General features: G+C 46.8%; 1 protein-coding gene across 2 annotated transcripts; it reads left to right on the top strand.

Annotated features, from left to right (window-relative positions):
* LOC115113837 (trichohyalin-like) lies at window positions 1–17,374 on the top strand. 2 transcript variants are annotated; one of them, XM_065007421.1, is made up of 16 exons: window positions 1–238; window positions 449–565; window positions 2,186–6,945; window positions 8,729–8,777; window positions 9,084–9,133; window positions 12,811–13,190; window positions 13,361–13,521; window positions 13,665–13,817; window positions 13,944–14,073; window positions 14,216–14,290; window positions 14,390–14,479; window positions 14,606–14,748; window positions 14,906–15,049; window positions 15,175–15,245; window positions 15,350–15,454; window positions 15,642–17,374. In XM_065007421.1, exons 3-16 carry the CDS (start codon window positions 2,208–2,210, stop codon window positions 15,782–15,784), a joined length of 6,432 nt encoding a protein of 2,143 aa, XP_064863493.1. In that variant the 5' UTR covers window positions 1–238; window positions 449–565; window positions 2,186–2,207; the 3' UTR covers window positions 15,785–17,374. The 2 variants fall into 2 exon arrangements, with proteins under 2 accessions (XP_064863493.1, XP_064863497.1); XM_065007425.1 differs by having other exon boundaries at window positions 446–565.
* Window positions 17,375–17,580: the final 206 nt, after the last annotated feature.

The following is a 17,580-nucleotide window of genomic DNA, read 5'->3' as shown; positions in this document are numbered from 1 at the left end:
TGTATTTGGTGAGAGAGGAATGGAGCAGGAGAGTGAGAGAGTGAGAGAGAGATAGTGATAGTGAGTCAGCGAGCTTTATCTCGGGGTCAACAGTAACTGATCACGTCAGTGTTGGAGGAAGGAGAACAGATTGATTTGTGAGATACAGTCCGCAGCCTTTCATTTGCTTTGTCCAGATTCCTCTGTTCATTAACAGCGGCTGTGATGACAAGACAGAGACAAAAAGAGGAGGGGGAAGGTAAGTGTCAATCTGTTCAGACTTGTTTGGGAATTTGAGCAGGGAAGGAGGGAGGAGGGAGGAGGGGTGAAACAGCAAGAGGGAGAAGAGCAGAGGGGAGAGGTTGACAGACAGACCAAGAAGGAAACAGATGCGGAGAGAGACAGAGGGTCAGGATTGGATTAAAGTTGAAATAGAACTTTGTTCGCCATTCTGAACCCCCCCCAGCAGATCTGGAGAGGAAGGAGGATTGCTTGTGTTGTGCAATCGTTGTTAGTTCACACTACTGAACTAATTGAGAGCTGCAGAGAGAAGGGAGACTGGACATCTCTAGTGTACTAAACTCAGGTGAGTCCCTCAGATCTCTTTACTGTGTTTCTCTACTGATCTACCAGTCATTCTACAGTTCTAACATTGATTCATGGCTAATATGTCTAGTGGTTTATGTGTTACATGTGTTTTCATTGTGTGTAAGAGAGTCCTGTTTTAGGGTTAGTTGGTGTGTTGAGCGATGTTATGTGGACAGTGCTATGCAGACGTGTGCTGAGCGTTGTTATGTGGACTGTGCTATGCAGACGTGTGCTGAGCGTTGTTATGTGGACTGTGCTATGCAGACGTGTGCTGAGCGTTGTTATGTGGACAGTGCTATGCAGACGTGTGCTGAGCGTTGTTATGTGGACTGTGCTATGCAGACGTGTGCTGAGCGTTGTTATGTGGACTGTGCTATGCAGACGTGTGCTGAGCGTTGTTATGTGGACTGTGCTATGCAGACGTGTGCTGAGCGTTGTTATGTGGACAGTGCTATGCAGACGTGTGCTGAGCGTTGTTATGTGGACTGTGCTATGCAGACGTGTGCAGACGTGTGCTGAGCGTTGTTATGGACTGTGATGCAGACGTGTGCTGAGCGTTGTTATGTGGACAGTGCTATGCAGACGTGTGCTGAGCGTTGTTATGTGGACTGTGCTATGCAGACGTGTGCTGAGCGTTGTTATGTGGACAGTGCTATGCAGACGTGTGCTGAGCGTTGTTATGTGGACTGTGCTATGCAGACGTGTGCTGAGCGTTGTTATGTGGACTGTGCTATGCAGACGTGTGCTGCGTTGTTATGTGGCTGTGCTATTGTTATGTGGACTGTGCTATGCAGACGTGTGCTGAGCGTTGTTATGTGGACTGTGCTATGCAGACGTGTGCTGAGCGTTGTTATGTGGACAGTGCTATGCAGACGTGTGCTGAGCGTTGTTATGTGGACTGTGCTATGCAGACGTGTGCTGAGCGTTGTTATGTGGACTGTGCTATGCAGACGTGTGCTGTGCTGTGTTCAGTAAATCAGTGTTCCCAGGTGTCACATAATCTGCTAGGCTGTTTCTGTCATTATCTACAACACTTTACTGTTGGCTCTATTGTTGTATATATACTTGGTGCTTATTAAAGGGAACAGATCGTTTTTGAGTGGATTTTCCCTTTAAATGAACTCAAGCAGTTAGCAGTAGAATCCATTAAGTTAAAGTGTATTGAATTACAGGGTTGGCTTTTGTGGGTTGGCTATTAATTGTTGTCTGACTATAGGTTGTGATGCTGTGGTCTCAAACTGATCGCATAAACACATTGTTGCCTGTGATTCTTATCATCATAACACCTACAGTTATAACACATTGGACTTGTGTTGTATTATAGTTAGTATTTTCACCTTTTTGTAATTTACATTTGTTTTACTACCTATTTGAATAAATGAATAGTGAAGCATTGGTCAGGGCTGGTAAAGACACTATTCAGCTTCAGTGTTTGAGGACCACAATAGGCCTAATGCTGTTGTTAACCTTCCATTTTCATTGATCTCAACATTCGTTTATCTCCATTTAGTGATTGAAAGTGTTTCTACTTCAAGTGATTCTATTGGTTGTAGCAGTATCCTTGCAGAATGTCCAGATTGTGATGAATTATACATTAATGAATATTACCGTCTTTCAGGTTCTAAAAAAAGTATGTTACCATGGGGACCAAACGTCCCAGTCTGACTCCCTTTGATACATTTGATCCATCCAATCAAAGCGCTTCCTACCGGAACCCTCAGCCAATCAGCCAGATCTGCCGCGAAACAAGTCCCAGACCTGGAACTGTGGCCCGGACAGACAGAGAGAGGGAGAGGATCCGAGAGGAGGAATGGAGGAGAGAAAGAGAAATGGAGAGATTGAAGGACAAAACAAGAAATAGAAGAAAAGAGATGGAACCCGGACCAAGAGAGAGGAACAGAGAGAAGGAGTGTGCCCTCATATTCAGAGGAAGGGAGGAGGAAAGGGAATGGAGAGAGAGAGAAAGGGGGGGAGCGGGAGAGAGACGTGCCAATGGAAGACCTACTTCAAATCTGGAGATCAGGAACCACAGAGACATAGAAAAGGAGAGAAAGAAAGGAGACACGTTTCCTAGAATTATAAAACATAGCAAAGAGAGAGACAGAAGAATGAGTGCATTTGTGGAGGAAGATGTGGGGAAAGAAGGAATGAGACAATTGGAGAGATCGAAGGGAACAGAGATGGACGACTGGGAGAGAGAACGAGAGACAGCAGCAAAGATACAGCGGTATCGAGATGCAGAGTGGGACTTCCAAAGCCACAGAGAGAGGGAGAGGGAGAAGGAGAGAATCAGGGCACAGGAGGACAGAGAGAAGAATGGAGGAAAGCCCATGGAGGATAAGACCGTGAGACGGAGGGAGAGAGCGAGGGAAGCAGAGACAGATTTCAGAGAGAGGAGAAGAGAGAGGGATTCAAAGGGTAATGACCTATGGAGCAAAAGAGAGAGGTATATGGATGGAGAGAGAGAGAGGTATATGGATGGAGAGAGAGAGAGGTCAAAACTCTGGCAGGGAGAAAGAGAGGATGGAAGAAGAGAGGGAGATTCACAGAACTATTCGGATAGAGAGGGCAGGGGTGGAAGGAGGGAAGGAAATACCGAGGGACAGAGGGACACTAGGAGTGAGGGAGACAGTGATGGAGAGAAGAGGAACGAGAGAGTGAGAGATGACAACAGAAGAGAACTGAAACATCTGCACAGTAAAAGTGAGGGGGACACTGAGGGGAACGCAGCATGGGATAGAGTGAGGGAGAAAGAGAAGGAGAGACAGAAATGGAGAGGGGGTGAGATATACAGAAAGAGGGATGGAAGGAAAGATGCTTATAGACAGAGAGTTAGGGAAGGGGACAGGGATGGAAGGAGAGATGCTTATAGACAGAGAGTTGGGGAAGGGGACAGGGATGGAAAGAGTGACATGGAGAGATACAGAGAGAGGGACAGGAGAAAAGTGAGGGAAGTGGAGAGAGAGAGGGATGATGTGAGAGAAGGGGGCAGGCGAGAGGACAGACCAAGGGAAAGGAGGGACCTAGAGAAAGTGAGGGTGGGAACACAGCCCAATGTAACAGGAGAGAGAGGGAAGAGGATGGATGGAGAGAGATTCAGAGAGAGGGAGAGATATTCCAAGGGGGAGGATGAAGAGAGGAGGTGCAGGGAGAAGAGGGACAGAGAGACAGATCTCAAAAGGGAGGGAGGAGCAGACGGAGCTAGTCGTTCGCTGAGAGAGACAGATCTCAAAAGGGAGGGAGGAGCAGATGGAGCTAGTCGTTCGCTGAGAGAGACCGATCTCAAAAGGGAGGGAGGAGCAGACGGAGCTAGTCGTTCGCTGAGAGAGACAGATCCCAAAAGGGAGGGAGGAGCAGATGGAGCTAGTCGTTCGCTGAGAGAGACAGATCCCAAAAGGGAGGGAGGAGCAGATGGAGCTAGTCGTTCGCTGAGAGAGACAGATCCCAAAAGGGAGGGAGGAGCAGACGGAGCTAGTCGTTCGCTGAGAGAGACAGATCCCAAAAGGGAGGGAGGAGCAGACGGAGCTAGTCGTTCGCTGAGAGAGACAGATCCCAAAAGGGAGGGAGGAGCAGACGGAGCTAGTCGTTCGCTGAGAGAGACAGATCTCAAAAGGGAGGGAGGAGCAGACGCAGCTAGTCGTTCGCTGAGCGAGACAGCCCCAAGGGTGCCACCACGAGTCCAGAGCAGCGGAGAATGGAGCAGTGACATAGAGAGGGAAAGACAATGGAGAAGAGGAAGAGAAAGTCATGAAGAGAAGGAGTCAGAGGGAGAGAAGGATGTGGACAGGGGGCAGAGAGACTGTAGTGAAAGAGAGAGACCAGATAGAGTGAGGGGGAGAGAAGAAGGAAAGGAAGAGACGATACCAAAGCGCCCTGAGCAGAGGAGGATGTGGTTAGTACCACAGAAGGTCAGATATAACAAAGACTCCTCTTTAGAGGATGATGTTATAGAGCGAGAAAGAGATAGGCACACTAACAGATGGAGAGAGAGAAGTGAAGAAGAGGACAGATCCGTGGAACAAAGGACAGGCAGAGATAAAGAGAGGAAGACAGAGGGAGAAGGACAAGAGGACAGGTCGGTGGAACAAAGAAAGTCCATAGACGAAGAGAGAGAAGCTGAGAGGGAGGGAGGGAGGGAGAGGTATTTGGAGAGAGGGTTAAATGTAGATGAAGACGATGAGACAGAAGCCTGGAGGAGTTATAGCAGAGGAGAGGAACACCAGACTTACAGCGATGGAGAGAGAGAGGAACGCTGGCAGAGGGACAGGGAGACGGAGAGAGAGAATGTGACAGATAACACAGAAGGTGACAGAGAGGAAGAAGGAGGAAGTGATAGATATACACTCTTCGAGAGCGATGGAGGAAGTGATAGAGAGTGGGAAGGAGGGAGGGATAGAATCCCTTCCTCTGAGGACGGCTTTATCACTGTGTCCAGTGGTGGAGAAGAGGAGTTTGAGGACTGCAAGGAATTCTTGGAAGTTGGGGTTGCTATTCATGTTACCAAGCAACCTGTTAGCTTTCAGGGGAGCGAGGGAGAGATGAAGAGAGGTGGAGGGAGAAGACATGAAAGAGAGAGAGAAAGAACAGAAGAGAGGACAGAGCAAAAAGATGATGCAGTGGTGGGAGAGGTGAATGATGGAAAGGGGAAGAAACCACCCACCTATGTATTCTGTGTGATTGGACAAACACTGCCCAGGTCAAAACCCAATCAGACAGCAGTCTTGGGTGACATGGAATCAGAGCAGACCAATCAAAATCCTGGATATGGTCATAGGGACAGTGATGACATCACACACCTCCCTCATGAGAACCCTTCCAGAGATGGAGACCAAGGGGCAGAGGATGAGAGAAAAATAGTGAGGGATGAGATCCATGTGCCAAAGGAGGAGAGAACAGACACAGAAGAGAGCTCCATAGTGGACGTCAGTCACACCACCCTAGAACGAGAGAGCGGAGAACGACTGAAGGTCATGGAGGAGAACCCATACGCTGAGATAGAGCGAAGGAGGAACTCTGAGACTGAAAAACTCCTCAAAGAGTGGAGAGAAAGACATGAAGAGTACACAGAAACAAGAGAGAGGGACCCAACAGACAGGAGGAGGACAGAACCAGAGATAGGTCCATCTTCACATCCCAGTGGAGAATACCACCACCATGGGATCCCTGTAGTTGACCAAGCCACCTCTGACCAGGATGACCCTGGAGTGATGAGCCCAGAGGAAGCTGTGGCCACCCAAATCTGTATAAGGGGAGCCTGGAGCACAGAAGAGGAGGCCAAGCGCCACTCCCAGGCCTCACACATGAAGTGGGCCAAGAACGTATTGAGCGAGATCCTTGGCAGCTCGGAGGAACCAGCCCTCGGCAACCCCCAGCCAGAGTCACAGGGAGGTCAAGAGGTCAGCCAGACTACGAGAGGGACCGAGAGGGTAGAAGAGGAGCTAGAGGAAGAAAAGGATGAGACGCTAGAGGGGGGAGGAGCCTCACCCGTCTACGCCACGGTTCAGAAGAGGAAGAAGCGTGGGAGGAAGTCGGTGGAGGAGAGGCTGGCTGAATGGGAGGCAGAGCCAGGGAAGCTGGAGGATGAGAGAGGTACAGGGGAGAAACTAGCAGACGTGCATGCTGAGGCTTTCACAACTATGCTTGGTGATGGCAAACCCATAGACATGCATGCTGCCCTTACCCTACACAATACTCATGGTGACACACCTACAGACACACAGGGAGAGGAGGTGGAGGGTAACAATGTGTGTGCGGACAGACAAACAGACAGTCATATACATATCCAGGTAGAGATGGTGACAGAGGTTGAGGGTGAGATGGAGAAAGGGGTCGAAGTTGGGGACGAGGTTCATATACTGGATGCAGAGAAAGAAGCGAATTCCCAGAAAGAGGAAGATCTGTTTCTCTCTGTGAGCAACACCCTGTACAAACCAACCAGCTGCCCCAGCCTTATATACAACCCTGATTCAGAACAACCTATCACCACCATAGAGGAAAAGACAGAGGAAGAAGGGGAGAAAGAGAGGACTGTGGGAGAGGGGGAAGAGAATAGTGTGGTAGAGAGGAAGCAGGAAAGGAGCATAGAAGATGGGACCGAGGACAGGGGGAAAGTGGGAGAGGCGACTGAGGAAAGGAAAGTGGAAAGGGAGGAGGAGAAGAGGGTAGGAGGGGAAGAGGAGAGGATGAGGGAGGGCAAGGAAGAGAGTAAAAAAACGGGGGGAGGGGGGGTGAAGAGCACTTGTAGCTTCCAAGATTTGGGCACCGATGTTCGGTATAGGAGGCGGGGGTTCCGCAAGACAACAGAAAGAAGAAACGAGGAAGAAGAAGAAGGAAGAGGAGATGCGAGGGATCGCAGAACAAGAATCTTCCAGGCGTCAGGTGAGACAGACAGAAAGAGACGGAGGAATAAATCAAGAGAAAAGCAGCTCAACACCTCACACAGATTAACATTAGAACATCCTAATTATAATCTTAATACTCAACACCTCACACAGATTAACATTAGAACATCCTAATTATAATCCTCAACACACAGATTAACATTAGAACATCCTAATTATAATCTCAACACCACAGATTAAATCAACATTAGAACATCCTAATTATGATCTTAATACTCAACACCTCACACAGATTAACATTAGAACATCCTAATTATAATCTTAATACTCAACACCTCACACAGATTAACATTAGAACATCCTAATTATAATCTTAATACTCAACACCTCACACAGATTAACATTAGAACATCCTAATTATAATCTTAATACTCAACACCTCACACAGATTAACATTAGAACATCCTAATTATAATCTTAATACTCAACACCTCACACAGATTAACATTAGAACATCCTAATTATAATCTTAATACTCAACACCTCACACAGATTAACATTAGAACATCCTAATTATGATCTTATTACACAACTCATTTCATGATCATCTCAAATCATCTCATTTTGTCAACCTAACCAAACCTTTTAGAACGCCAGACAGTTATATAAACAAATGTTAATTATTAGTTATTGATACCCACATGAAAAAATACTATAGTATACTATTGTATAAATACTATATTATAAACCAGGTGTTTCGAGCCCTGAACGCTGATTGTCTGAAAGACGTGGTATAACAGACTGTCTAACACTGGTATGACAAAACAGTACTTTTACTGTTCTAATTACGTTGGTTACCAGTTTATAATAGCAATAAGGCACCTCGGGGGTTTGTGGTATATGGCCAATATACCACAGCTAAGGGCTGTATCCAGGCACTCCACGATGCGTCGTACATAAGAACAGCCCTTAGCCGTGGTATATTAGCCATATACCACTACCCATCGGGCCTATTTGCTTAAGTATTCGCTGTAGTGTTTTTGCAGAATACTGGAATATTTACGGTAGCATACTGTAGTATTTACAGTTAACTATAGTATAAATACTGTAGTAAAATAACTGTAGTATATACAAAAGTAATTCATGTAGTTGTAATATACTGTAGTATTTACTGGAGTGTTTTTGCTGACTGTAGTGTTTTTGTGGACATTACTGTAGTATTTACTATAGTATGTTACAACATTGTAATATTCTATAGTAAACTGTAGTATTTTTTTCATATGGGATCTCACAAAAATCTTAATGAGATCCAACCTCTGATGCTAACTAACCCAACCTTACCACAACTGTGGAATTCTGTTTTGCTGTTTAAATTTCCTTATCTTGAGGTGTGAATTTCATCATCAGTTCATTGAAGTGATTTTATGCGGATACTTACAAGAAACTGCCATCAGCTGAGTCACTGAAATGGGGGAAGGAGGTGGGGGAAATGGAGGATGACAGTGGAGGTGTGGACAGAGTGGCAATCCCAGAATCTCGCAATAAATAGGCAGGGTTAGACTGTCTGGAACCAGAACTCTTTCTTCCTCCATGACTCTTCTAGCCATTCTATCCCAGCTCTGTTGTCAGTTCAGTAGTTCTGTTTAGAGCACAGCACCTAGAGTGGAGCACAGCCAGGGGAGTTCTGCAAACAACCCAAAACAGATCGGGCTGATAGGCCATATTGGGCTGAGCTGTTCTCAGCCACAGTATATTACATTATTGGGTTATGTTGCTCTACCTCTCTGGACGACACTGGAACCAATATGTTCTGCTTCCAGATGAGGAGGAGGAGGAGGTGAGCTTCAACTGGGGAGACGTGGACCTGAGGTGAGTAAAAGATAGCAGGGGGAAGGAGAGGGCACATGTAATGTAGGTGCACTGGGCTACCACAGTGACTGTGTGTTTTTATTACATTGTCATATTTTATGGCCACCTGCCATGTATAGAGTCAGTCTTTTGATGTCATGCATGCAATAAGTACAGTTAGATCTGTTGCCTGCAATTGAACCCTAACTCTAGGCTGTGTTAGTTAGTGCCTGAGTTAAAATAGTAGAGATAAAATGTACCACACTACTTCTGTAGATGAAGTGGGAACGATTCCCTGACTTGACTCCTGTCTCTCACTCTGTCCAGGAATGTCACGGATACCATCAGAATGGCTAGGAGGAACTCCAAATTTTACAGTGAGTATCTCTGCTCTACCTCTACTGCACTACTTCTATGTGCTCTACTTCTACTGCACTACCTCCACTGCACTACCTCTACTGCACTACTTCTACTGCACTACTTCTACTGCACTACCTCTACTGCACTACCTCCACTGCACTACCTCTACTGCACTACTTCTACTGCACTACCTCTACTGCACTACCTCTACTGCACTACTTCTACTGCACTACCTCCATTGCACTACCTCTACTGCACTACTTCTACTGCACTACCTCTACTGCACTACTTCTACTGCTCTACTTCTACTGCACTACTTCTACTGCTCTACTTCTACTGCACTACCTACTTGTACTGCTCTACTTCTACTGCACTACCTCTACTGCATTACTTCTACTGCTCTACTTCTCTACTTCTACTGCACTACCTCTACTGCTCTACCTCTACTGCACTACCTCTACTGCTCTACTTCTACTGCACTACTTCTACTGCTCTACTTCTACTGCACTACCTACTTGTACTGCTCTACTTCTACTGCACTACCTCTACTGCATTACTTCTACTGCTCTACTTCTACTGCACTACCTCTACTGCTCTACCTCTACTGCACTACCTCTTCCTCTACTGCTCTACCTCTTCCTCTACTGCACTACCTCCACTGCACTACCTCTACTGCACTACCTCCACTGCACTACATCTACTGCACTACTTCTACTGCTCTACTTCTACTGCACTACCTACTTGTACTGCTCTACTTCTACTGCATTACTTATACTGCTCTACTTCTACTGCACTACCTCTACTGCACTACCTCTACTGCTCTACCTCTACTGCACTACCTCTTCCTCTACTGCTCTACCTCTTCCTCTACTGCACTACCTCCACTGCACTACCTCTACTGCACTACCTCCACTCCACTGCACTACCTCTACTGCACTACCTCCACTGCACTACCTCTACTGCACTACTTCTACTGCACTACTTCTACTGCACTACCTCTACTGCACTACCTCTACTGCTCTACCTCTACTGCACTACCTCTACTGCACTACCTCTATGTCTTCCTCTACTGCACTACCTCTTCCTCTACTGCTCTACCTCTACTGCACTACCTCTACTGCACTACTTCAACTGCACTACTTCTACTGCCTACCCACTGCACTACTTCTACTTCTACTGCTACCTCTGCTTCCTCTACTTCTACTGCTCTACTTCTGCACTGCACTACCTCTTCCTCTACTGCACTACCTTTACTGCACTACTTGTACTGCTACTGCACTACCTCCACTGCACTACTTCTACTGCTCTACTCTCTGCTCTACCTCTACTGCACTACTTCCTCTACTGCTCTACCTCTTACTCTACTGCACTTCTACTGCACTACCTCTACTGCATTACTTCTACTGCTCTACTTCTACTGCACTACCTCTACTGCTCTACCTCTTCCTCTACTGCACTACCTCTGTCTTCCTCTACTGCACTACCTCTTCCTCTACTGCTCTACCTCTTCCTCTACTGCTCTACCTCTACTGCACTACCTCTACTGCACTACTTCTACTGCACTACCTTTACTGCACTACGTGTACTGCTCTACTTCTACTGCACTACCTCTACTGCATTACTTCTACTGCTCTACTTCTACTGCACTACCTCTACTGCACTACCTCTACTGCACTACCTCTTCCTCTACTGCTCTACCTCCACTGCACTACCTCTACTGCACTACCTCTACTGCACTACTTCTACTGCTCTACCTCTACTGCTCTATCTCTACTGCACTACCTCTGTCTTCCTCTACTGCACTACCTCTTCCTCTACTGCTCTACCTCTACTGCACTACCTCTACTGCACTACTTCTACTGCTCTACTTCTACTGCACTACCTCTACTGCACTACCTTTACTGCACTACTTGTACTGCATTACTTCTACTGCATTACTTCTACTGCTGTACTTCTACTGCACTACCTCTACTGCTCTACCTCTACTGCACTACCTCTTCCTCTACTGCTCTACCTCTTCCTCTACTGCACTACCTCTACTGCACTACTTCTACTGCACTACCTCTACTGCTCTACTTCTACTGCACTACCTCTACTGCACTACTTCTACTGCTCTACTTCTACTGCACTACCTCTACTGCACTACTACTTCTACTGCACTACTTCTACTGCTCTACCTCTACTGCACTACCTCTACTGCACTACCTTTACTGCACTACTTGTACTGCTCTACTTCTACTGCTCCAACTCTACTGCACTACCTCTACTGCATTACCTCTTCCTCTACTGCTCTACCTCTTCCTCTACTGCACTACTTCTACTGCACTACCTCTACGTCTTCCTCTACTGCACTACCTCTTCCTCTACTGCTCTACCGCACTACTTTTACTGCTCTACCTCTACTGCACTACTTCTATTGGTCTACCTCTTCCTCTACTGCTCTACCTCTTCCTCTACTGCTCTACCTCTGCCGCACTACTTCTACTGCTCTACTTCTACTGCACTACTTCTACTGCACTACCTCTTCCTCTACTGCACTACCTCTTCCTCTACGGCTCTACCTCTACTTCTACTGCACTACCTCTTCCTCTACTGCACTTCTTCTACTGCTCTGCCACTTCCTCTACTGCTCTGCCACTTCCTCTACTGCTCTGCCTCTACTGCTCTACCTCTACTGCCCTGCCTCTCTTTTCTCTCCTTCATCCCTGAGGCACTCACATCCACTTTCACACATCCACTTCTCTGAAATGTATTTTATATGTAATAATATGATAGTAATGTTAGTTCAATAGCACATTTTATGCTACAATGAGCAGAGAGAGCTAGTCTTGTGTTTATGGCTATGTAGGTATGGAATCTGTGAAGGCACATGTATTTCTAGGTTGACTACGCTCCTTGTAATTTGAAATGAAAAAGTCACTAAAATCATACAAGATATTTCCACAGACAGATATTATCTGCCAGTGAAGGTACTGTTAAACAAACGTGTCCACAGACAGATTGAATCTGAGACTAGATATGACTGTATAGCAGTGTACTATCAGTCCCAAGACAGACTTCTTCCTGTGAATGGCTTAATCATGTAAACAGTGTGTGCTTGATCCCTTTCTGTATTTTCCCAGATTGTTTTCCAGCTCAAACATGTTGTAGGTTTCTTCCACGGAACCTATAAACTGTAGGATTTCATTTTCAGTTCTACTTTCCAACCCAATCGTTTAAACATACCAACATGGCAGCAGGTTTGCAGGTCTATGAGTCATGGTGAAATTGCATGAAATGGGGAAGTCGTGTGTGCGTGCGTGCGTGTGTGTGTGCGCTCCAGGGCCACAGGCAGGTTTGTGCAGGTATTCATATCTCTTAACGCCAATTAATATCAACTGTTGCTGCTATAGCATGGCATTCCAAGAAGTGTAAAATGCAAACCATACATTTCTGGCTAACCCACTTCTCTGTCTCTCTCTACCTTTTCCTCTCTTGATATTTCTCCCCTAACTCTGTTTTTCTTCTCACTGTCCTCTTACTGTCTTCCACTTTCTCCTTTGCTTTCTTTCTCTGCCTCTCTCTCACTTGTCTTCTTCATCAACACCCATTCTGTCCCTGTCTAACTTTTCTCTCTCTCTTACTCTACTCATCTCTCTCGTCACCTCTCTTTGCCTCCCCTCCTTTCTCTCTCTTCCCTCTCCCCTCCTCTCAGATTCCCAGCTCTACCAGGAGTACAGTGAGACAGCTCAGAACAGGGAGATCCTCAGCCAGTCTTGCTCTGACGCCCTCTCCATCTACGAGGAGCTCCCTGTCCCCCTGGCCCCCTCGCTCCCTCCGGCTCGCAGGCCCTTACCCTGTCTCCCCCCAGTCATCCACCCCCACTCTCTGTCCCACTCTGGCTCTACCTCCAGTGGCACCAGTGCCAAGTTCCTACCCGTACCACAGCCGCCCCAGCCCCCCCCGGCCAGGCCTTCCTCTCCCCGCCTCTCCACCTCCCTCACCCAGTCCCCCAGCCTGTGGCAGGAGATCCCTGAGGTCAGGAACAGTGCTGCGTTTGGGGAGCTGACTAACGACCAGAGACGCCTGCAGGAGGTAAACAAAAACAAACAGTTGACCCTTCAACCAGCGATGTCGATGATGACATTTGCCAGGGGCCTAGTAGCTAATGTTGATTTCCTAGAGCCTGGATCTATGGGTCCTTGGGGTAGTTGGAACAGTGCCTGTAATCTCCCCCTCTCCTCTTCCTTTCTTCTTCCTGTCAGGTGCAGTTTGAGGTTGTAACTTCAGAAGCGTCGTACTGTCGTAGTCTGGATATTGTGGTGGATCACTTTGTCAAGTCTAAGCAGCTCGGGGAGCTGTTGACTACTCAGGACAGGAGCTGGCTGTTCTCCAGGCTGGCTGATGTCCGAGCAATCAGCCACAGGTGAGAGGACTGGGACTTATTTGTTTCTTCCTCAAACTAGCAAACCCATAGGCTGAATGTCATTGGCCTCTCTATGCCCCTCTTTATCTTGTTTCTGTCAATGTTTACCTCGTAGTCTTTCTCTGTATTTGTTGTTCTCGTAGTTTTCTGTCGAAGCTGGAAGAGAGGGTAGAATCTGATATGATGCACTTCACCGTGTGTGACATCATCGTTCGCCACTGTCAACGCTTCAAGAAGGTCTACGTGCCCTACCTCACCAACCAATCATATCAGGATGCCACTTACCAGAGACTCATGTGAGTCCTCCCCCAGGGTTCACTGACTGGACAGACTCTTTCTGACACTCTTTGTATTACTGCACATTTATATGTGTTTACGTTGACTTACAAACAGCATCTTCTTTCTCTCTGTCTGCCTTGCAGGGATGAGAACCAAGGGTTCAGGCGGGTAGTGGAGAAGTTGGAACGCAGTCCAGTGTGTCAGCGCCTTCCTCTTCGCTCCTTCCTCATCCTCCCCTTCCAGAGGATCACACGAATCAAACTCCTTGTGCAGGTGTGTTTGTGTGACTGTGTGTATGTTTTAAGTGCACAATCGAAGTATGCGACTCCTTATAATCCTCTCTTCGACTCGATCTCACTCTCCCCTTCTCAATCTCTCTCATTCTCCCCATTTCTCTCTGTATTTTTTGCCTCAGAACATTGTGAAGAGAACAGCCCAAGGCACAGAGGAGGAGGTCCAGGCCATCAAAGCTATGAAGCTACTGGAGAGGGTATGTTACACCCCCCCCCTCCTTCTGGTGGTGCACTGTTACATGATGTAGCCAAGAGATAACTGTTAACCATCTCTCTTCTCTCCCTCTGTCCTTCAGTTGATCCAGGAGAGCAATGACAGTATTACTCAGATGAAGAGCATTGAGTCACTTGTCTCTCTCAGTGCCAGAGTGGACTTTGAATGCAGGGTGTGTAATAAACTACATCTCCCACGATCCCCTGCTTTACATGCTGTCCCTTGAACATGTGTTGAACTGATCACAATAAAAAGTTACAATACAAGTACAAGTTTAACCTATGTGTGTGTGTTGTAGACTCTCCCCCTGGTCAGTCAGTCTCGTAGACTGGTGAGAGAGGGACCGGTGACTGAGATGATGGATTTCTCTCTGAAGGAGACAGAGAGGAGTGTCTACCTTCACCTCTTCAATGACTACCTGCTGCTGTCGCTGAACAAAGAGTGAGTCCCTTCAGACAAACACACTCACACAACGAACCAAAGCAAACCAAGCATTAGGAAATCTAGACCAATAGGACTTTCTATTGACGTTGAAGTTTTTCAATGTTCTCATCATTGGGCATTATTTACTCTCCACTCTTCTCCTCCCTCGCTCTAGAGGGGGCAGGTTCACGGTGATAGACCATGCTCCGGTGTCAGAACTGCGAGCTGAGAACTGTCGGGTCAAACTGCACTCTCTACAGAAGAACCTTTTCCGCCTCCACCTTAACAAGAAAGCCCTGCTACTTAGCACCGACACACAGTAAGACAGAGGGTTGTGTGTGTGTGAGTGTGTGCCTGTGTGTGTGTTACAAAGAATGAGAGTAGTTTAATCCACAGGTGTGTGTTATTGTGTGTAAAAAAGTGTGTTTTCTTGTGATCTTTCAGAGGTGATAAACTGCGTTGGATCTCAGCTGTCTCCAGGCCCCATCCTGTTATTGACTACTCTGCAGAACAAGGTGGGTTGAAAATTGCTATATTGCCATCCAGCCTAGCAAGGCCAGACAATGGGGACATCTTGACCCTGTTGTATTTGACCTCTGACCCTCTCTCCCACTCACAGACTTCACACAGATGCAGTGCGTCCGAGCCTTCGTTGCCCACCAACCAGATGAGCTGTCCCTGGAGAAGGCTGAGGTCATTCTCGTCCACCAGCAGAGCAGCGACGGTAAGGAAGACAGAACCACCCACTTCCTGATTGGTTGTGAGAATACACATCTCCATACCTCAGCATTATTGAGTGCTTAAAATGTGTTGCTTTTTTAGTAGCTTTTTGTTAAAACTCTTTCCCTTCTGTCCCTCTTTCCTCATCCCCCTCCCTGCTTCTCTCTCCCTCTACCTCTGTCATTCCTCAGGTTGGGTGGAGGGGACCAGGCTGTCAGACAGACACAGAGGATGGACTCCTGAGTCCCATTTGGAAACCATAGCCAGCCTCAGGGTCCGACAGCGCAACCTGCTGGATGCTCTAAAGATTACCACAGCCACGGCTGCAGTATGACAAACCATCCACTGTCTGACTGCGCTGGGGGAATCCTAGTCACTGTGTATCAATGTGGTGGAGTTACTGTGGACCTGTGGATTTGGACAGTGGATGAAACATAGTGTTTCAGACTGGAGTTGTCCTTCCCGGCCTCAGCCTGCTTATTGGGGATGAATGGCTTTAGGGGGAGTGCCTTAGATGGGGGTGCCTTAGAGAGAGGCACTGGACTGACATGAATACCTGTAACACTTACAGGAGTGTCAACGTAAATTATTGGAAGGGTTTTGGAGGTGTCTGGGAGTGTCTAGGGTAGCCTTGTAAATCAAACCTTGCGAATGAATGCCGATGGACTGTTACAGGATGTATTGGAAATCAGCCATCTAAGAACATCAGTGGATTGAGGACCTGTGGCCCCGGAGAAGGACAGAAGTTTCTCCATAACTACTTTACTTGGGGACTTTAAAAAGACATGGTATGGGGCCTCCCGAGTGGCGCAGCGGTCTAAGGCCGCTACAGGTCACTACAGACCTGGGTTCGATCCCAGGCTCTGTCACAGCCGGCCGCGACCCGGGAGACCCATGAGGCGGCATACAATTGGCCCAGCGTCGTCCAGGTTAGGGGAAGGTTTGGCCGGCTGGGATGTCCTCGTCCCATTGTGCTCTAGTGACTCCTGCACGCTGACTTCGTTTGCCAATTGTACAGTGTTTCCTCCACATTGGCTGGCTTCTGGGTTAAGCAAGCAGTTTTGGAAGACGCCTGGCTCTCGACCTCTCCCGAGTCCGTACAGGAGTTGCAGCGATGAGACAAGACTGTAACTACCAATTGGATATCACAAAAAAGGGGTAAAAAGTACAAAAACAAAACATGGTATGATACACCTTGGCAGAGTTTTGCAATAGAGGTTATTGTATTTGAACAAAATGTTTCTACATATTCAGGGAAATTTATTATTTGTGTATATTACAAAGATTTAATAAATGACTTTTATGGGGGGTACTTATTGGTTGACGGCTCAAATTGAATAGTTCCGCTGCTCTATGTTCACTACATACTTCAGGATAAGACTGCCATCGTTGAAGTCGTTTGTGGTCTAAATGAGGGGTGTTGTACAAAACAAATGAATCAGCGACTTGATCATCTTTAACCAATCAGAGTATCAAAGCCAATGACAAATGTTTTAAACGCCCCTTTACTGACGTGTCCTCTGGATCTGGCCCAACCCATTGGTTTCTGGGACCAATCAGAATGGTTAGAATGTGTTTGCTTTCTAGAAATCGTCAGGGAGGTACTCAGATTCAGATCCGGAGAAGAAACTAATGTCTGTGGGCATGGCGTAGCATTTGGCTGGAGAAAAGAGTTTGAGTAGCCTGGCAAGGATACTTAATCCCATTTGAGATACAGAAGACTATGAGATAAAGAGAGGTTGCATGCACATTGTTAAGAATGTTGAAAGGGCTGTAAGTGCAATACATTTCCAGGACTGTATGTAGCCTACACAATATCATTTTATGAAAAAGATGTGCAATGATCAAAATAAGCAGTTCTGTCTGTGTTGAGGAGACTGAGAAAGTATGCTTTGGAAATAAATGACGATACTCATGAATATTACTTGTCCTCCACCTGTAAATCAATGTAGGCTTATGTGAAATACATTTTTCCTTTTCTGACTTTTGTTTTTGATAGCAAATAGTGAAATTGGAACAGCAGGAGAACTTGGCCTACGCCACAGACTTTAGGGCTAAAATCAATCGTAGACCCTGGTCAAACTGAACGTTTACAGTCCTTCTTCTTCTATGAGGCTTAACGGCGGGTGG

Source organism: Oncorhynchus nerka, linkage group LG3 (assembly GCF_034236695.1).
Source record: "Oncorhynchus nerka isolate Pitt River linkage group LG3, Oner_Uvic_2.0, whole genome shotgun sequence".
Lineage (NCBI taxonomy): Eukaryota > Metazoa > Chordata > Actinopteri > Salmoniformes > Salmonidae > Oncorhynchus > Oncorhynchus nerka.
This window is presented reverse-complemented; position numbering and strand designations above follow the sequence as displayed.